Source organism: Zonotrichia albicollis, chromosome 4 (assembly GCF_047830755.1).
Source record: "Zonotrichia albicollis isolate bZonAlb1 chromosome 4, bZonAlb1.hap1, whole genome shotgun sequence".
Classification (NCBI taxonomy): Eukaryota; Metazoa; Chordata; class Aves; order Passeriformes; family Passerellidae; genus Zonotrichia; species Zonotrichia albicollis.
Window position 1 is genome coordinate 27851124 of NC_133822.1, and position 21287 is coordinate 27872410.

General features: G+C 46.5%; 1 protein-coding gene across 1 annotated transcript; it reads left to right on the plus strand.

Annotated features, from left to right (window-relative positions):
* The first annotated feature begins 10805 nt into the window (after positions 1-10805).
* On the plus strand, positions 10806-13564 carry LOC102075314 (potassium voltage-gated channel subfamily A member 6). The gene has a single exon (XM_074539255.1). The coding sequence runs from the start codon at positions 11678-11680 to the stop codon at positions 13232-13234; it is 1557 nt and encodes a 518-aa protein (XP_074395356.1). The 5' UTR covers positions 10806-11677; the 3' UTR covers positions 13235-13564.
* Positions 13565-21287: the final 7723 nt, after the last annotated feature.

Consider the following 21287-nt stretch of genomic DNA (forward strand, 5'->3'; position numbering starts at 1 on the left):
GGGTTATAAGAGACCTTTAAGACTGTCTTGTTCCACCCTCTGCCATGGGCAGAGACACCTTCCACTATCCCAGGTTGCTCAGAGCCCCATCCAACCTGGCCTGGAACACTGCCAGGGATGGGGCAGCCACAGCTTCTCTGGGCAACTTGTGCCAGGGCCTCATCACCCTCAATTCTTCTCAGGGAAGAATTTCTTCCTAGTACCCAATCTAAACCTCCTCTGTTTAAATTCCCCTTTGTCCTGTCACTACATCTCCTTGTAAAAAGTCTCCCCACGTGTTTTTTGTAGGTTCCCCTCAGGTGCTGGAGGGCTGAGCAGTTTGCTGTTGCTTTGTTGCCACAGTGCTCAGCTGGATCCAGCTGCAATGTCCCCATAAGTCAGAGATAATCAGCAGATGAGACAGCAGGAACAGCATGGCCACAAAAACCTCTGAATCTGTCACTGCAAGCTGGGAAGGCTTACATGTAATTGAAGGAATGCTGGAAGCAAACCTGTTAAGTGGGTTTTCAGTAGCACCGATGTCCTCTAACAATAGAGCAGAGGAATGACTCTCAGGTTGGTGTTGCCCCTACAAGGAGGCTGGAGCTCCTTTCTCAGAACATGTTCTTGCATTACCTTTGCAGTAACATCTGCCAAAGGGGCCCACTGGAGTGGAAAACAGCTGGATCCTTCCAGTGTTCCTGGGGGATGTGCTTGGGAGGGAGCACTGCTTGGCTGCAGAGAAAGAAATCTATGCAAGAGTCTTCCTCTGAAGGCTTGGCAAATATTTTTCTGGTGTAACCTCCCTCCTACATTGTTTGGGAGCACACAGGGAGTGTTTTACTGGGCTGCAATGATCTCCACAGCCTGGGCATCAGGTGCTGCAAAGAGCTCAGCATTTGCAGAATTAGCTCAGCATTTGCAGAATTATTGGTCATTTTGGGCTTACAAAAATAGATGTGATCTTTAAGGCTCCATTCCAATAGCTGGCTCTGATGACAGCTCAAAATGCCTCACAAAATGAAGTGCAGTTAATGCTATTTCTGTCCTGAGCTAATCTATGGGGTTTTTTTTAAATTATTATTCTTAAATATTAATAGCAATGTCTCCACAAATGATCTGAAGTTCAGAATTCCACATTTCCTGATCATTTAGTCAATCCATTCCTTAAGCTAGGTGTTACTTATGCTAAAATGGCTGAAAGAGCACTTCTCAGCAGGGTAAGAACCTGAAGGACTGGGATCAGTGTCCTTAGGTGAAATGGTTCCCTTGGGAAAAATCCTAGAGAAGCTGCTCCTGAGAACCGACTGGGAAATAAGAGTAGTTTTGTTTGCTTTTTAAAAGTCCAGAATAATTAATTTATTTTTAGATGTCTGGCAGTGAATCTGGCTGCTTTAGGGATGCTTAAGCTCTTCTTAAATTCAAGTGCAGTTTCTTGTTTTTCCTTCAACACCAAGATGCCAGCATTAGTTTTGATTCCACAGATCTGTCAGTTCAGTTTTGTTTGCTTAATTGACAGTCTGATAAAGCCTTGTTTGCAAATATTTTGGTTCCAAGAATTTGACTGGCCCATCACAAAGGTAGGGATTTATAACAGGAAAATATTAGGAGATTATATATGTTGTAAAGAAAGCTTTGCCTAAAAATCAGAGGCTACTCAAAGCAGAGTTCTAGAAGGGGTTAGCATGTGATGATGTGTACAAACAGGAAATGAAATTTCTGGGTTTTCAGGGCTGTGGAACTAAAACATGATAGGAGCTTTATGCTCAAATTCAAAAACAGCTTCCATGATAAATTTATGGCTCCTCTTTGTCTTTTAAGAAATAATTTAGGTATTTTCCCACAGAGGATTATTGACTTCAGTGAGAGCCAAATCAGAAAAAAAATCCAGTCTGAACAGAAGCAACTGGAGTTTGAAACCTTGCTATGGGAAAGGCATTATGTATTTTTCATAGAAAGCAATAAAATATTAATTCATTTTAGTGACTGAGATGAGCACTATAAAAAAATGTATTAGAACTGGGGCAAAAGAATTGCATTATTCAACCACATCCTCTTCATTACATGTTATTAAAGAGATGCTCAATATTTTGAGAGGAAAAAGGCTTTTATAGTTCTGGTTATTGGAGTAAAAAGTTAAAATTTTGTCAGTCTTGGGAGAGAGAGCTGAGGCTGAGGGAGATGTTCCCACTCCTTTCTTTCTAAAGAAGTGACCATCAACATTTTACAGAAATTGTACAAAATTTTACAAAATTTTACAGCATTTTGCAGAAATGTTCATCAGAACAGCCCTCAATAGTGTTAGAGCCTGGCTCCACTGACATTCCAGGCTCCCTCCCAGTGATCCCAAAAGAGGTCAGAGGGATTCCACCAGCCAAGAAAAACTGCTCCCCTGCCTGTCCCTCCAACAGTACCTAAATTACTATAAAAGGCTTCTCCTGGGTCCAAGATCATGTAGTATTTGTTCCTTACAATCACAGTCCATTGGGTGCTGACATCTTCACAGCAAGCCTTGACCTGGTCAGTGCTATAAAATGTTAATTTTATGGATTTCTCATTAAACTCCAAAGGGTGGTTTAGGAAGGTTTGTTTTACAGGCAGCTTGTGCCTGTTCAGGGGGAGGGTTTCTAAAAACAATAATGAAAGTGGTGCTGCTGTTGTTCCTCCTCCCAAGAGCTGAGGCCTGGCTTGATGGGCATTAGGAAACTGTTGGATATAAGTGGATAAGACAGATCTAATGGGAAAGATGTCATGGAAAGAGCGTGATGCACTGCTTTGGGCTGTGCACAGAGCTTAAATCCTTGGTTTAATCTGGTGCCAGCTCCATTATAGCTTGACACTAGGATAGAGAGCGTTATTCCTTGGCTCCTGGTGATCCTGAAACTCTTCTTCTCCTTTGGAGGAGCCTTTCCCACATGCCTCAGGTTGATCACATCCCAGTGAGATAATTACCTATTGGTGCTGTAGATGTGTTCTGCAAGCAGCAGCTGGAGCTTGAAGAAAACACCCTTTCCTTGGAAACCCTTACTCACAAAGAGTTTTCACAGCAAAGTTCTCCCAGGTCTGCTTCCAAGATTAACACTGAAGGCTTTAAACTGCTTCCAGTGCTTGAAACTGTGACTCTGCCAAGCTCCAAACCTTGAAAAAACCTAAAGTTGGAGGTCTCATATCAGACAAATTTGCAGTATAGTTTTCTTCCATTGCAGATTAACACATTGCTCAGATTCCATTAAGTTGTAGCACAGGACATAGCCAGGGAAGTGCAATGGCTTTTGTTTCCTAGATAAAGGACATTGAGGATGAAACAACATTGTATTCCTGATAAAACAAGGGAGGCAACATTGCTGGGAAACTAAAGAAAAACCCCAAAAAGCAGTGGGCACCTCTGACTTTCTCCTGTCATGTTTCTCTACCTTCCCTACCTCACTGAGCAATTTACGTATTAACTTTCCTCTTTTTTTTTTTTGCCTTTTTCCTTTTATTTATGGAGCCAGTTCCTCTTGCCCTGAAATCTGATTCAGACTGAAAGAATCAGAACTTGTGGCTCTCCAGTGGTTTCCAGAAAGTCCTGGAGCAGACACAGATGATTTTTGCATGGGTGATTTCTGTCAGATATTTTTCATCCTCACCTTATTTGTGACTCTCACATTTTTTTTTCAGCTTCTCTGCAATGCCCCACTGCTTTCCAGCAATTTTCATTCAGGGGAAGAGATGGCTTTTGTTACAGAGCTAATCTTACATCTGTTTTTATTGCCGTGTATTTGAAGATTGACTTTGTGTTCCAGCGATCAAGAAGAGGGGAAGTAATTTCTGCCCTTTATAGCCAAGAAGGCTGTGTGAATGGACTTAGTCTGATACTGAGTTTTGTACATCAGGTTGAGCTTTAATTGAATTTGGTGTCTATTTGGTTTATATTCAGTACTACTACTACTACTACTACTAATAATAATAATAATATCAAAATACTAAGTTCAATGATCATGCTACTGTTATATTTTGAGGAGTCTGGTAAAGCCCTCTGCCCCAGCTGGAAGGTTTCTTGTTGATTTTAAGACTGCTCAAATGAGATTTTTTTTCATGTTGCTTGTCTACCTCTGAGCTAATTTGCTTGTTTGTTTTTATTTTCTTTTCTTTTTTGTTTGTTTGGTCTTTTTTCTGTTTTTATTTTTATTTTCTTTTTTTGTTTTTCTTTTATTTTATTTCTGCTAAAACAAACCAGTGAAAAAAAAATTTGGCTGTCTCTAAAACAAAGTTGGTGGAAACTGTTTTGCTCTGCCTGTCAGAAGTTATTACACTCATTTTGCTACAAAGCTCTCCTACTTTTTGAGCAGAGCCAGAAAATTTGGCAAGGAGGCTTTTCTGATGTCATGGTGCTCTTTGCCATCCTTGAAGAAATTTTCTCAATGCATTTTTTTTAACATGTATTTCATTACAGACTTGTCAGAGCTTTACCATGGAAGTGCCTGAGGATTTCTTAGCTCTGGGATGACCAGATGTTCCCATATCAGTTGGAGGGAACTGTTCTGACTGGCCAAGACCTGCAGCTCCTGGCAGGGAGAGATGGGATAACAGGTGGCAGGCTGAGAGCTGTGTCCCCAGGGCTCTCCATGCCTCAGGCAGGACACTGGGAAGTGGCACGGCACAGAAATCAGAGAATGGGATGAAGGGAGAGGCAGCCTGAGGTGAGAGAAGGAACACAGTGCTGCCAGCTGTGTCCTCACAGGTGGGGACATAAACCCCTTTTGGCCAGATGACCTTTGGAAGTCTCATCACTTCCATTCCAGGGGTGAACAGAGATCTCTGTGAAGGGCAATTTGAAGTCACAGAAAGGCCAAATCCTTTCCCTTCTCTTTGTAGCTGGGGACTCTGGACAGGCAGAGGGGGCAGGATGGACGCATGACACACAAGGGATGGGGCTTCTCTTGCAACAGAGTTCCCTTCACATCAGAGCGGTACAGATCTCACTAAAATCTTTCTTTATTGTTCCTTCTTAATAAAAGAGAGGATGACATAAAATAAAGTGAGTTTTGTGATGATACAGGCAACATCTAACAGGCTGTTAGAACTTGTTAAGGACTAACAAGTTCTAACAAAGTCATTTAAATGTAGCGAATTTCCACAGCTGAGGTGTTCTTTTGCTATTGTTGGTTGGTTTTCTCTTGGGTTTTGTCTGTCTGTTTGGTTTTGTTTATCTTTTTAATAAAGTTGAAACAGGCTGCAAGTGCATGTGACTGCAGAGATGCCCTCAGTGGATGTTTCACTGGGTGATCTCAAACTCTCAGGGATGTGTGTTAAGGGATGCTGTAAGTGGCCAGCAGCTCCTAAACTCTCCCCAAGTTTTCCAGAGTTTCACAGGCCCCCCTCAATTGTCACAGCTCCTCCTGTTCCTCGTTGCCCTCATCCATTGAAATTAGTGACTGAAAATTTTTGGTCTTTGTAATTTCTCAGTTACCCCTTTGTGTCTCTGTGTGTTTTTCTTTCTTTTTCCCTTTATTATCACCTTTCATAGAATCATAGATTCACAGGATGGTTTGCATTTGAAGGGACCTTAAAGATCATTTTGTTCCAACCCCCTGCCATGGGCAAGGACACCTTCCACTACCCCAGGTTACTCAGAGCCCCATCCAACCTGGCCTTGGACACTTCCAGGGATGGGGCAACCACAGCTGCTCTGTGCACCCTGTGCCAGGGCCTCACCACCCTCACAGGGAACAATTTCTAATTTCTTCCCAATATCCCATTTAAACCCACTCTATGTCAGTGCAAAGTCATTCCCCCTTGTCCTGTCCCTCCAGGCCTTGTCAGGAGTCTCTCTTTGCATTAAAAGAGTCCTTGACTGGGATGCCTGAAAGAAGCAGAAGCTTTCTCCTTCCGCATACACAGTGTATAAGGCACTGATAATTTCCTGGACCACTAAGAAAACATTGCACCGCCAGCTAAAACCATCAGAGGTGCCACTGGCAGCATGTACCACCTGCTCTTAGCCAGAACTCCTTGCAAGAGCATTCTGGACTTGGGTTAACATAATTTTCCTCGCTGTATGTTTGGAAGCAGTGGATGGTCACCCAGATGTAGAGGGACTAAAAGCCACAGCAGAATTCTCAAGAATCTCTTGTCATTTTGGAAATATGACAAGAGATTTTTTGCATGGAAGCAGGCCTTCATTGAAATGTTGGGGTTTTGGTGTCAGCCGAAGTTAAATGAAAGGATTGGAGCAGAAAGAACTGGGAAATGGGGAAGGATAGAAGAGCAAACTGAAAAGGCTGGGAGAAGATAGAAAATGGGAAGGAGGATGGGACATGGACAAGAGCTGAGGGACAGGATAAAAGGATAAACACTTGGGACCACCTCAGGGCCTCTAGGATGGAAGTAAATTAAAGAATGTAAATTGAATATTGGAGTGCAGGAGCAAAAGGGGTTGAACAGACCCAAAGAAGACAAAGTCCAGTTGAAGCATGACCAGAACTGTCCAAGCAGTTGCATCAGGTGCTGCAAAGCCTGACAGAGTGTTTGTACACCTCAGTCATTTTAAGCTGTCTAGCAAAGAGCTGTGAAACCCTCTGCCTTTCCCTCATGAGGGGTCTGCACGCTGCTGTCACTGCCTGTCACACTTATTCATTTTCTCACACACCACAGGGTTGTGTTGTGAACCTAAAAACTATGACAGGCCAGAATGCTTTTCCTCCTGTGATAAACAGAAACGTGAAGTCCCTGAAGTACATCCACAGTGTCTCTCTGGGAAAGGGCATTTGAAAAAACCCCAAGGTATTTACATGGGAAATACTTAAGAGATTTAAAAAAAAAAAGGTTTAAAAGTTACTCCTCTGTAGATAGAATTTTGGGGGGAAGCCCAAGACAAACGCAGTATTAAAGGCACTTTAGGTTAACAGAAGTTAACCTAATTTGTGAGAAAGTTTCTGGTACAACCTGTTTCATCTTCCCCTCCCCCATTTATCCCAGTATTGTGACAAAATCTTCAGTTATACCATTATATATTTTTGCCAGTACAAGAACCTGTCCTCATTCAACAAACAGAAAGGACAGCATTCCAGAAATAGTCTGGGCTAATCCAGAGAATAGGATATCACCTTCACTTCGTGGAAGTGCAATTCTTCCTCCATCAGTGGCAGCAGCACAAGCACCATTTTCAAAGGGCAGCACAGAGACTGCCCAAGGCCTGGCTGCATGGGACTCTGAGCAACCTGGGCTAGGGGAAGATGTTCCCCCTGCCCATGGCAGGGTTTTGGAATAGGATGGTCTTTAAGATCGCTTCCAACCCTGGCCATTCTGTAATTCTGAGACTGGGATGGAGGGTTTCTCATCAGAGAATATTCAGGTTTGCTTCTATTTTGAGAAAATTGGGATTTTTTTGGATCCCTGCTCATTGTGGTGATGCATGAAATCATGATTGATACATGGATATTGTTAGATGCCCCAGCCTTCCTCACCTTGTCTGGTTCTTTGAGATCTGCAGTTACATGAATTGAGAACTTTTTGAGTACTTTCACCTCTCTAGGAGTGTAATAAAAATAGGAAAGCCAAGGTTTCATTGCCCATATGCAGTGAAATCACTGCTCTTTCCTACCCCAAGTGACTCTGGCATTCTGTGAGATGCAATGTTTCAAACCCAGGCCTTCACTTGGACTAGAATAAGGAGGCTGAAGGCCTCAGGGATCTGACCATGAACATTTTATGCCGCAGGAGTTGATGCCTGGAAGATCATTAATAAACATCCTTCAGGTTTCTCCTGCTTTCTGGTGAGAGAACAAACCAGGAGAACTCCTGCTTCCAAGTGGTGTGCCCAACAGCTCTAAGGCTCAGGCTAATTCTGCTTCCCTCCCCTTTTCAGCACTCTCATTTATAGATTTATGGCTCTGAGTAAGAAGGGAAGTATGAAGTTGGCTGTAATTGGTACTGTGCCTAAGTGTAAATTACCATTTCAAATGGGGATGCTCTGCCAGCTATTGCATTTTTTTTCATTTTCCCTGTCTATTGCTCTTTTTAGACTGGGGGGATTTGTTTGATGTGTGGAATATTTTGGCTCCTGGGAAATGAATCCTACCTCAGAGCCTCCAGTCTGTGGGAGGTTCTGTTGTGCCTCCCAGCCTGTGCATTAGGGTGCTGATGGATGATTTTAGAGGTGCATTCATCACCAAAATATATTGTAGGCATGGAAGGTGTTCTCATGTCTCCATTTAATGGGAGTGAGAGTTACAAGATGTCACATGAGCAAAGCATGTCAAGCTGTTCGGCTGAAGGCCCAGTGGCCATCCAGCATCCCCAGCATGTACTGGGCAGCCTTCAACCCCAAAAGGAGTTTTGGAAAAGGGATATGAAAAGTATTTTGCTACTGGGTTGCAAGCAAGTGGAGAAACTGTAGTAGGGTTATGGGGATGAGAAGCTCCATAACTGGGAAAAGTACCTGAATGTGGGAAGCAGAAGATAGGGGTAGCACAGGAGCCATGAAGAAGGGAACTGGAAAGGACAGGAGATGATGGGGTGACTGGGAAATGCAGGAAGACAAGGAAGTGGCTAAGAAGTTTTGCATGCCCTAGCTTCAAACCTGGATTCCTATTTGGGGTATCTTAGTTTTGGAGTGAGTGTCTCTGGGTTTGGCTTTCCTGAGAAAATGCTACACAGACACAATTTTTTGGCAGCTGCAGTGCTGATCACATCTAATCCTGCAAAAGGGAGCTAAAAGAAATCCAAAGGGGGCAGTGTTACCCAAAATGCTGAGCCACGTTTGGGGCTGCATTCAAAGGAATGGTAGAAACTGAACTTCTATGCTGTAGATTGACGTGCCTGGATGGACCAGGCCTGGAAGGACAACGTCCCTCCAGTTTTTGGAGCAGGATGAGAGCCCAGAACTGGGTGTCCTGTGCAAGCCAGAACAATTTTCCCCATGAATCTCTGAAGGGATTTTTGTGCACCTTGGCATTAATGACCAATACAGCCTGCAGGAGGATGTGGTCATCATAAACTCTTGAACCACAGCGAGGTGCCAGACCTGCGTTGGAGATGTGATCACAGCTACTGCCTCAAAGAGGAGCTTAATGGCACCCTTAGGTGGCACTGGCCTCGTGGTGTTGGCTTCAGAGCCAGCACCCAAATCTGTCTCCAGGGAGCGTTATGGTACAGCAGTGTGGCTTTTGGGGACACCCTTCTTGTCCCTCCCGACATCTCCGCGTCTCCCTCGCCTCCAACTCTGCAAATTGTGCGCCATCGGGAGCTGCTGGCCCAGCAGGATCTGCACAGAGGCTGAATTGTGGCAGCTGGTATTGCCTCTTAATATAGAAGTGAGGGAGGGGTGTGGCGGCACAGGCAGCGCGGTGCCGAGCGGCTCGGAGCAGGCTGCGTGCTGAGATGAGTTGTGTTGCACTCTGCAAGGGCTTCTGGCTTTAGCACTGAGCCTGAGCGCACCGTGAGCGCACCGGAGGGCCAGCGGCCTCTGAAGGGCTGTCAGCAGCAAGCCCGGGCGGTGCAGAGCAGCCGGAGTGCCGGCTCGGAGCTGGGCTGTGGCAGGAGGGTGGGAAGGGATGGGATGTGGAGCACCCATCCCATCCCATCCCTTTGCTGGCTGCCTGAAGCACGGCTCGCCCAGGTATCGGGAAGCCCAGAGCTGTGGCAGCATGGAATGTCTGTATGAGCTGGAAAATGGTCCTGTAAACCGTTCTGGAGCTCCACGCTGACTCTGCTCTGCTGGCTGAAACTCGCTCCTTCAAACCCAGCACAGGGTGACCTCCGTCATGTAGACATTCCCTATGTGTCCTCTTAGAAACCTCGGGAGCTTTCCCATCCCTTCTGAAAGCTGTTTGGAAAGGATTTCTCAACAGTTAACCCTGCAAATGAATAAATCATAATTATGATTCAAATAATCCCGGGAATGAATAATTCATTGTAATAATTGAAAAAGAAATTTCAGCAAGAAGCATTTTACTATTAAAAAAGCAAACATCGATCCTCTTTTTTTATTTTTTTCCAAAGACTAGGTATATTCTCCAGCAAAGTCTTTTTCATCTGGCTGCCATACCCCAATTATGTTTAATATGAAACAAAAATACAATTCCTTGTGTGACAGCCATCTCTTCATAAATGAAAAAATATGCTTTCTTTCGCAACAGCCATCTTCAATGCTAATGAGCAAGAAAGGAAAGGGGATTAAGTGACATTTAATTCATATTCACCTCCTTCCTGAGAACAAAGAAAGCAGCCACAGTCAGCTGGTCAAAACGTCCAGAGCCTGAACCAGGAATTGCCAGCTAGTTAGGAGGGACTGTGAGGAGGGAGGTATAAAAAGGGGAATGTTTTCCTCTAGATCCGTGCTGCTAAGAGATGGTGTAGGCTAAGCACATGGCTTGCAGCCAGCAAAGGCATCAGATGCTGCGATGATAAAAGCCTGGTTAATAACATTTAGCACCGACAAAGGGCTTTCAAGGGAAAGACAGACTTTTGTCCTGTGAAGGATGGAAACAGAGTCACCTGTTAGCCAAATTTCTGTCTTTCAGGAGAAAGTACAGTGTCATGAGTTTCTCTGTGATTTCAAATGCCAAGCATGACAGGGACGGGGCAAACCATAGGTTTCTAAAGACAAAAAGAGCTGGCAGTCTGATCTGATTGCTTATGAAATGCAGATTCTGATTTTGTGATTTTGGGAAGACTTGATGCTGGCTTTGTAGTGATGGAACAAAAAAAAAAAGCTTATGTGTTTGGTATGTGGGAAAAGAGGCAAACTCGATCCACCCCAAATGAGGAGAGAAACTGCATTTACCTGTATCTTTCCCCGGTTGCACTGTTCACCGTGACAGGTTGTCTCCATCTGTGGATGGTCCGATGCCACCGTCGTGCTTGCATCATGGCAATGACATTTATAAATGGAGGTCCACGAGCCACAGGCATGGAATGACTGGCTCAAGGTCAACTCCAGCCTGCGGCGGGGACGGGAACAACACGGAGGTCAGCCCGGCTCCACGGCTGAGCTCTGAGCCCTGCCCGGAGCCGGCGGTGTTGGACAGCCCCCGGCAGGGGCTTGCCTGAGGGGACAAGGGCAGTACTCCAGGGGGGAGAGGCGGGCGAAAGGAGGGCGGCGGTGGTGCCGCCCTTTGGACCAGCTGTTGCGAAGCTTCTGGCCGGAGAGCTGCTCCGCCAGCGGCTATCCCTCGGGGGTCTCCCCCCAAAAGCCGGCGCCCCTGGGCTGGGGCTGCCGCGTCCTCCGCGGCGGGGGGAGAGGTGGGGCGAGCATCCCCCGTTGGCGGGTGCGCGCATCCGTCTGTAGCTGAGCGTGTCGGCGCTGGCGCGGCGTGCGTGTGTGTGTCTGTCTGTCTCCGTGCGGGTGCCTGCCTGTGTCTGCGAGTGCCCTTCTCCCCGTGTGTGCCACCGTGCGTGTGTGCTCGCACAACTCCCTCTCCCGCTCTCTCTCCCGCGTGTCTCTGTGTCTGTGTGTCCCTGTGTGTGCTCGGGGAGCGCGGCGCGGAGCCGGGCGCGGCAGCAGCGGCAGCAGCAGCAGCGGCGCGGTGCCCCGAGTCCCGCGGCCGGAGGAGGAGCCGCGCCGGGAGCCCAGCGGAGCCGCCGGGCGAGCGCGGCCGCACCGAGGCGCAACAGGCGGATGGCGGCGGGCGGCGGGCGCTGAAGGCGAGCTGGGCGAGGCGGAGGGGCAAGGAAGGGCAGGCGAGGAAGGGTAGCGCCGGGCAGAGCGGGCGGGATGCGGGCGGAGGAGCCGCTGGCGCTGGCGGCCCCGCGGGCGGGCGGAGAGGCGGAGGCGGAGGCGCCGGGCGAGGAGCGGAGCGGCGGCAGCTGCTGCAGCAGCGAGCGCCTGGTGATCAACATCTCGGGGCTGCGCTTCGAGACGCAGCTGCGGACCCTCTCCATCTTCCCCGACACGCTGCTGGGCGACCCCAGCCGCCGGGTACGCTACTTCGACCCGCTCCGCAACGAGTACTTCTTCGACCGCAACCGACCCAGCTTCGACGCCATCCTCTACTACTACCAGTCCGGGGGGCGGCTCCGCCGGCCGGTCCATGTGCCCCTCGACATCTTCCTGGAGGAGATCCGCTTCTACCAGCTGGGCCAGGAGGCTATCGAGACATTCCGGGAGGACGAGGGCTTCATCCCGGAGGAGGAGAAGCCCCTGCCGCAGCACCACTTCCAACGCCAGGTCTGGCTGCTCTTTGAGTACCCCGAGAGCTCCGGGCCAGCCCGGGCCATCGCCATCGTCTCCGTGTTGGTCATCCTCATTTCTATCGTCATCTTCTGCCTGGAGACCCTGCCCGAGTTTCGCCAGGAGCCCAAGGGACCCCAGCCTGGCTTCGGGGAGGCTGCGCCCCTCGGGGACGAGGCGCTGCTGCTGCCGCCGCTGCCACCGCCGAGCGGGACCCCCCCGCCCCTGCGCCCCGCCGCCGGCTCCGGCCCATTCTTCACAGACCCCTTCTTCCTCATCGAGACCCTGTGCATCATCTGGTTCTCCTTTGAGCTCCTCGTGCGCTTCTTCGCCTGCCCCAGCAAGCCCGAGTTCTCCCGCAACATCATGAACATCATCGACATCGTGGCCATCATCCCCTACTTCATCACCCTGGGCACCGAGCTGGCCCAGCAGCAGCAGCAGAAGCAGCAGCCCGGGAGCAGCAGCAACAATGGGGGCCAGCAGCAAGCCATGTCTCTGGCCATCCTCAGAGTCATCCGCCTGGTCAGAGTCTTCAGGATCTTCAAGCTCTCCAGGCACTCCAAGGGGCTGCAGATCTTAGGGAAGACTCTCCAGGCCAGCATGAGGGAGCTGGGCCTCCTCATCTTCTTCCTCTTCATCGGGGTGATCCTCTTCTCCAGCGCTGTCTACTTTGCAGAGACTGATGACCCTGACTCGCTGTTCACCAGCATCCCTGATGCTTTCTGGTGGGCAGTGGTGTCCATGACCACCGTGGGCTATGGGGACATGTATCCCATGACCATTGGTGGCAAGATTGTGGGTTCCTTGTGTGCCATTGCTGGTGTGCTCACCATTGCCCTCCCTGTCCCTGTCATTGTGTCCAACTTCAACTACTTCTACCACCGAGAGACTGACCATGAGGAGCAGTGCCAGTACACCCACGTCACCTGTGGCCAGCAACAGTCACCCTTCTCTGAGCCCAAGAAAGGGGACAGTAATCAGTCCCTCAGCAAATCTGAATTCCTGGAAGCAGAAGACCTGGAGTCCATGAAATATTCCAACTTCATTCCTCCCAATAACCAGGGATATAAAGAGAAGAAAATGCTGACAGAGGTGTGATGGGTTTTGTTGTCCTGGGTCCAGACACAGAGCTGCAAGCTGCTGTTACAGTTGTCTTCCTACAAGCAGCTGGATCTATTCAGCATTTACATGCCAGACTGTGAATTGTGATACCGTAAACAGAATGATTGTGATAATGGGCTCTTCTGGCCTGATTTGCTGTTTCTCATTACTGTGTGCAGCCAGAAATGTTCTTGCTTTATTCTGTGGAGTGCTAGCTGTCATCCCCACTCCCTTATGCATTTCTTTCTCTGCTTTTGATGACTGCTTTAATCCAACATTTGCTCCGAGACCAAGTCTTGTAACTCCACTAGCAGAGAAGTCTTTGCCAGCTCGAGCCGTGCTCTCAGTCCCTGTGCCAGCGCGGTGCCCTTGGCTGTGGAATCAGTCACGCCTGCCATGCCATTGCCTTTGAATAATGGAAACGCTGCAGCCAGGATCACAGGGAGCTCTGCAGCTCTAGGGGAAAGCCAGCAAGCAGATGCCTGCCTTCTTTGCAACCCTTGGCATGCTAAAAGATCCTCCTGGTTTGTGTTTCAAAAAAAAAAAAAAAAAAAAAGAAAAAAGAAAAAAAAATTGCATAAATTTAAAAGCTCTTTGCTACCTGTGACCATACATCATGTATCAAAAACAGGCTTAAAGCAGTCAACAGGCTTGGTGAAGATTCTCTGTGTTTTGAGCTTATCTCAGCCTTATTTATGCCAGTGCCCTGATGTTAATTGGCTTTTATAGTACCAACTTAATCTTCATAGTGGTAAGTGCCTTCTGATACAAGGCATGTTTGAGTAAATTCATTTATTATCTGCAGAGCTCATCTTCACACAATAGCATTTAATGAGATGTGCTTTGTGCTTCAGATACCCAGCTCTGTATTCGGGCATGTGAGAGCAGTTGATTCCTCTGCTTTTTTTAATTGAGCATTTGTGTAGCTGAGGGAAGTTTGCATGTTGGTGTTTTGTTGATGTGTCAGGAAAATGCCAACCACAGAGAGCTCTGCACCTGTGCTGTGTGAGGATCGTGCTGGTTTAGCAAGTAACAGGCATAAAATGCTCCAGGGTGAGTGTGTCAACATTTGAAACTGAGACTGGCATGGGTACAAACTTCCCTAAGCTGTCTCCAGATCCTTTAAATGAGGGGATAAACAGCAAGCCCTGAAGAGACGCCCTTGCTGTATTGCTGGCCTAGCCAGTTCCTGGTATTTCATGGATAGGAGCGACAGCAGTGTTTTTGTAATTGGTTTTGTGAGAGCAGTTTGTGTCAGCCATGCAAAATATGCATAGCTTGGCCTGCAGTGCCGAGTTTGCCAAGGGACCAGAGATTTCTATCTTCAAATACACATTTTACTTCCCAGATAATTTTATTAGTTTCAGTCAGATTTGCCTTACACCTAACTTTAAAAATGTTTCAAGCTCTGCCAGCAGGTGAGAAAGGGAAATGTATGCTTTCAGATTCTACTAGCAGAGTTTCCTCCAAGGAAAAATCCTTCTTGTTCGAATTCTAAATGTTTATTCTGCATTCACATGTCTGCATGTGTACGAAAGCAAAGGCAGCCATTAATGCCTTGCATCACACTGTATGAAATGCATATTGGAATGTACTACATATTGCATGGCACACGTGTAATACATAAACCAGACATAATGCCAGAGTGCAAAAATACAGAGAATAGATTTTGTATATATATTGTGCTTTTCAGCCATAAGACTAAGAATGCTAAAGGCATATCATAGAATCATATAATGACCTGGGTTGGAAGGGACCTTAAAGGTCATCTCTTTCCAAAGAGGGACACCTTCCACTAGATCAGGTTGCTCAGAGCCCTATTCTTTAATATAGTAAAAACTGGCTATAGAACTGGTTGTGAGGTGGGATCTGTTTGCATCTTCATTACTCTCCCTGTTCTCAGTTGTCTTGAGATATGGCTCCATGCCTAGAGTGCTTTTATTGTAGCCTCTCTCCATCCTGGCCCTGCTCATATGGTAGAAGTTGTTTGTGCAAATCCTAACTACTCCATTTCTCCAGAGTGCTGTTGCCTTCTCAAATGTTTTTAGTGTGCAGGGATGTCCCTTGGGGTCAGCACACAACCATTATATTAAAACCTCTGCTCTCTCTCTCTCTTGCTGAAATTAGTAGGGAATTGCCACTTCTCTCCAGCTGGGAGACACACGTTTGATGTGTGTGGAGATTCTCAGTTCAGCTGAAGAAAGAACAGAGATAATTTCTCCCAGGCTAGCCTAGGAATCGTAGAGGAAAGAATTAAAACAATTATCGTCTCTCTTTCTGTAACCATTGTTTATAGTTATGGTTTTCCACAGTGTGCTATTCATAGTGCACCAATAGTGTGAGTTGTTTCTACTTTAAAACCAATCAGGTACCACCTGACAAACAAATCACATTATAAAAAGACCTGCTACTTTCATTAAAAATAACCTTCTAATCCACCTGAAAACTAAAATCTTTCTTTCCATCCCTAACTCAACAATATCAGATGTGGTGACAGAGGGGTTTGCCTGAATAAAGCCTAATTTCTCTTTGCTTCATGGGACTGAGGCAAAGGTTTGTGCAGGTCTGAGCCTTGGGGACCAGTCTGCATCCCTTGACCCCTGTAATCAGCTGGTGGGTAAATTGTCCTGGTGAATAAGTGGGACTGAGGGGCATGGTAGCATCTCTGTTGATTTTGTGTAGAAGTTGTCCAGTTCTTAGTGTGTCTTAGTCTTGGTGGTGTTCTTAGTTGTGTTTTGGGGTCAACTTAATGAAATCTTTACTGTGTGGCCAAGAGAGGGACGGTTCTTCAAATTTTGATTACTAGAAACTAGCAAAAGAAGCTGCTATTTAAGAGGGATGTTTTGAGGCTGCTGCCCTCTCCCAGCAGAATGCCCATATTTGGGGATATTTTATGCCTGAGTCTATCAGCTGATAAAAGTTCCCCCCAAAGTAAGATATAAAAAACTCAGGTTGAACACAAGTTCAGGAGGAGGCATGAGACACGCTGAGCGTACGTCAGAAAATTCCTGTGCTCGTTTCTCCCCCTGGGCCTGGCCCCTTTGGCCCTGCCAGGCAGGAGCCCTCCGTGCCCAGAACAGGTTGTTCTCCTGACCAGCATGACAGACAGCTGGACATGGAGACTCTAGCAAGAAAAAAAGATCACTGGTAGCACAATCCCAGTCTTACACAGATCCTGTAGGAAAGAGGTGTCCTGCCCTTGGGTGGGATGCAGCCCTGAGTTTCCAGGTGGAATCCAGCAGTGAGTTTCTAGTGGGTATTGGATTCTCCCACCCACAGATCGCACCCAAGGTGTGAAGGAATTTTGTGGTGAGCAAGGCAGCTTTGTGCAGTTTTTGTGAGCCACATTTGTCAGTTCTGAAAAGAAAAGGGCGCATGAAAATGTCTAAAGCAGGAATGGTGTTTGCTCCCTGTGTTTTCTTTAAGAGACCACCAACAGAAACATGGAAACTGTAACCTTGGGACTCATTTAGGGCATATAAATCCTTCTCAAAAGCACCTCCTGAAAAGCAGTGAAGTCCCAGAGTCATCAGTAATGCTATATGTTACAGAACTTGTGGAATCTGACCTTTTTTAAGGAGCCTTTCAGATTTTTTTTTTCACATGACTGAAATGACACAGTGGCACCCGTTGACTTTACCAGAGGTCTCGTGCCACCGATCACAGAGATGCTTTCAAAAACCTTACCTCAAGTTCTCAGCCCTTAGCACTCCCCCCGGCTGCTCAAAATGCAAATCTGTTTCCTTCTGAAGGTAGAGCACATCCCTGTGAAGCCAAGTAGGCACCTTCAGGGACTTGTTTCCATAACAACCTCCCGGACTGTTTCTCTCCGTGCTGTGATTGTGGCTACAAGCGAATGCACTGAATTTTGTATTAAGATATCAGCACCTTATCTTTACAGATGTTTTCTTTGCCTACTGGAGCTGATCCCATCACCTCATATCATGTACAGCTGCCCTGTCCAACTTCAGGTGGGCAGTTTCCAGTTTCTTTTGAAAGCAGAGATGTAAAGAGATTTTATTTGTCCGTCCTTACAGAGAGCTGGAGAGTGTATGAAAGACAATCTGAGCACTCAGCCAGGGGGCTGAGGGGCAACTGGTCTGATGTAGAGTCATCTGGGCGCCTGGTGACAAGGAATACAGGCTAAAGCATTACATTAAAGATCCAGAAATTCCTCTTGCAGCAATCTCACAAGGAAATAGTTTTGCAGTGGAAGAGACTATTGATCCTTCCAGATCCCCTGGCTGGTTTATGACAGTTGGTTCCCCTGATCATTTTCCCACAGGATGTTTTTCACCAAAGGAGGACAGGGCAGAAATCATCTCCTTGGAGGTGGGGAAGGAAGGAAGGAAAGAAAGAATTTTACTGAGGACACAATTTTTTTATCCACACAAAGGTTTGGAAGCATGAAAGGCATGAAGACTGGTTCTGTGGTGTTTTACTCCTGCTCTTATCTCCAAGATGAAATTCCTGTTCTGCTCTTTCTTGGAAAACATTGGAATTCAGGATTTTTGAGTAAGTTTGGGGCTTTTGATCCAGCATTCATGGATAAAAATTCACTGCTACAGCAGCTGTGGGGGTGAAGGTGACTGAGCTTGGTCTTCTCTCCTGGGTACTCTCATTCAGAGGTCCCTATGGGATAAAGAAGAGTGAGTGTAAAGAAAATTCAGGGCAGCAAGAGACGGGGTAAGGACTGAAGTGTCTTCCACACAGTGATGGAAAGAGCAGCATCAACCCTAAAAGCAAAAGAACAAACAGCTCCAGCATCTGCTGCTATTGCAGAAATAGGTAAGGTTTCTTTATGTTCTGGGAAATTAACAACCAAGAATTTCTTGAAATTAATGAGGAAGGATTTCCTAATTAAGATTTGCAGCCTAAAGGGAGAATCTGGTTCTAGGTGAAGAAAGAAAGATAATTATAAGCTACAGAAATGTAGTATGAGCCAGATCCTCACCATCTGCTGATTCAAGCTGGCAAAACTCCTTTTAGTATAACTGCCTTGGATTATATCGGGCTCCAACTTTAATCTTCTGCATCAAATCCAAGCACATGTACTGTTTGTTAAACTGCTTATTTTTGTTTGTTCTTTTCTTGAGGTCCTGTTTACATCAGGGAAAGATCTGCAGATCACAGCAGGAGTCAACCACAGCTTTCCCAAAAGCTCCCACCTGACTCGAGTCCAAGTAAGTCCTACCAAACTCAGAAGAGCTAAGCTAAACTTAACTTTTAAATTTATATTGACAGAAATTAAAAGCAGCAGCATTTTATGCATTTTTTTCCTCACTGCTGGAAAGATGTGGACAGATTCATAGGGAATTGGAAGATACTGCCCTCCATGGTAGCCCTATGAGCACCAGATATCTCTGTTGGTGCTGCTGTAACCAAGAGCACAGCCTTGAGCCCTTCATTGTTGCTCTTTGAAGCAGAACTAGAGGCAGATCCCTTCTGAAGAGATTTGCAGCCATGTTATCAGCAGGTTCGCAGGAGAATGCCTGAATTGCAGGCACCTGGTTTAGGCATAAGGAGGGGAGCAGGTGTTGGCAGGATGAAAATACTTAATCCCCTGATGAAAGGAACCAGGGGATGCGGTGTGTCCTTAGCTGCCACCAACGACAGCGCCTGAGGAAACTGCCTGCCACTTTCAAGGAGCTCTTCTTGTTCAGGCTAGGGTCCTACAAGACCCTACCTACAAGACCCAGGGAGATAAATCCAGAAAAATATTTTTGGGGAAGGCAGACAGGGACTGTGCTAATTAACAGTGCGGCATATGCTGTTAGTACATGTTAATTCCATATGCTTTTCCCTTTTTAGGTGGATTTTCCCTTTCTCTAGGGAAGTCTGTATGGGGCTTGTTGGCTGGCACAAGGAGTTTGAATGTCACAACATGGCTTTACATTTTGGGAAACTCATAGCTGAGGTCAGTGTGAGTTGTACTGTCCTACAACATTCAATGATGAACCCTCACCACTGGACATATTGAGGTTGTCTGTGCCAATTAATAAGAGGGGGCCCAAGAAATAATTGGGCTTTGCTGTGTTAAATTTCTTCTTAGTGAAAGGAAAGAAAGAATTTGCAGGAGGGAAAGTGCTCATCCATTTCTGGGGTCACCATAAATACTGAAGCTGTTTGACTACTCATTGGAGATGAGAATTAGGGGAAACTTTTGTCTTCACACAAAGAAAATTCAGCGAGTGCTTCTTTGGCTTCATTTTCACTAAATTAATATAAATATATTTATTCAGTGGTATAAAATTTTGGAACATCCTTAGTCCAAAAGTGACATAAGTCACAAATTTATCTATTTAATTATCAAAACTAACCATTGACTGTTAACAAAATGAGGGCCCTTGATTCTGCTTTCTACCCAAGGTTAGATAAACGTTTCCATAGGATTGTGGATGGTATGACTCCTGATTTCAATGACTGTGAGAGAAGAATCAGGCTCAAAGAAGAGGGCTGTAAGTGCGCATGACTAGACTGGATCTCTTTAGGGTGCTGTAGGTGCACATTGGTCCATTCACCTAAAAGGTTGTATACAATTTTACATCAACAAAAGGTCTAGCTTTTAGAGTATGTATTGGTTTATTCTCTTACATTCTCTGGAGGGAAATTAAATGGTATTTTGCAAGAAAATGGGAACATTACCATCCCTTCTTGCTGCTCCTTGATGCATCTGTTGTTTTCAATTAGCTTGATGGCATCCATTTTCAGAAAGCAGATGCTGCCCTCTTTTACACTGGTGCAATTCTGGAATAACTCCACTGACGTCAGTGAAGTGACTCCAAATTTATCCCCAGCAAAAGCAGAATTGGACCACAGTCTCTTTGTCTGCCTCTTTGCTCTGGAGCTCTGGGGAAGGTGTGCCACTGCCACAACATAAGGTGCCTGTCTGCTGTGCTGTGCTTGGCATTTCTGTGTCCCTGACACCCTCACTCACGTGCCTGGCTGGAGCAGGAGCCAGGCTGGCCTGGGACATGCATGGCCACCAAATTCCTGGTGCTGAATGTAGCACTTTCTGGCTCTGGATTCCTGACCACTCTCCATCTTAGCTTCCTCTTACCTGAATATGTTTCCCAAGGAGACAGAGCTTTTTAAGATGAAGAAATGTAGTTGCAATCCTTAAGTAATAGAACAACAGAAGGGTGGCAGAGGTAGATGTGGAGACAAGCTCTGCGCCTCCTACATTTTTTTGCTGATAGGGCTATGTGAAAATCACTGCAGTCCTGGTAGGTTGGCTTTACATCTGCTGGTTTCAAAGTCTCCATTTACAGGGAGTACTAGGTTGGAAAAAACAGGACTTACCTGCTCTAACTCTTCTGATGTCAGTCCTGCCTTCCCTGAAACTGGACAGAAAGCTTGGTGTAAAATCACCAGTCTGCTGTAAGGGAAATACCACTGGAGATGGGACAGATGAGGGTGACTAAAAGGAATAGTTGTAGAATCATGGAATGGCCAGGGTTAGAAGGGATCTTAAAGACCATCTCATTCCATGCCCCTGCCATGGGCAGGGACACCTTGATTGCTCAGAGCCCTCTCCAGTCTGGTCTTGAATACCTCCAGGGATGGGGCAGCTACAGTTGCTCAGGGAAATCTGTTCCAAGGGCCTCACCACCCGCAAAGGGAACAATTTCTTCCAAATATCCAATCTAAATCTTCTCTGTCAGTGTGAAGCCATTGCTCCTTGTCCTGTCACTCCAGGCCTTTGTCAAGAGTCTCTCTCCATCTTTCCTGTGGGCTCCCTTCAGGCGCTGCAAGGCCACAGTGAGGTCACCCCAAAGCCTTCTCTTCTCCAGGCTGAACAATCCCAATTCCCTCAGCCTTTCCTCCCAGCAGAGCTGCTCCAGCCCTCTGATCCCCTTGGTGTCCCTGCTATGGCCTGGCTCCAGCAGCTCCCTGTCCTTCACTCAGCCAGAGTGCCAGTGTCACTAACTGAGTGGCTCAGTTAAAAAAAAAAAAAAAAATCAAGGTACAAGTCTTGGAAAGTCTCAGGACAAGAATGTTCAGTAACACCTGGAAAATGCTAGTTCTGCAAGGCCTCATCTGGAATGCT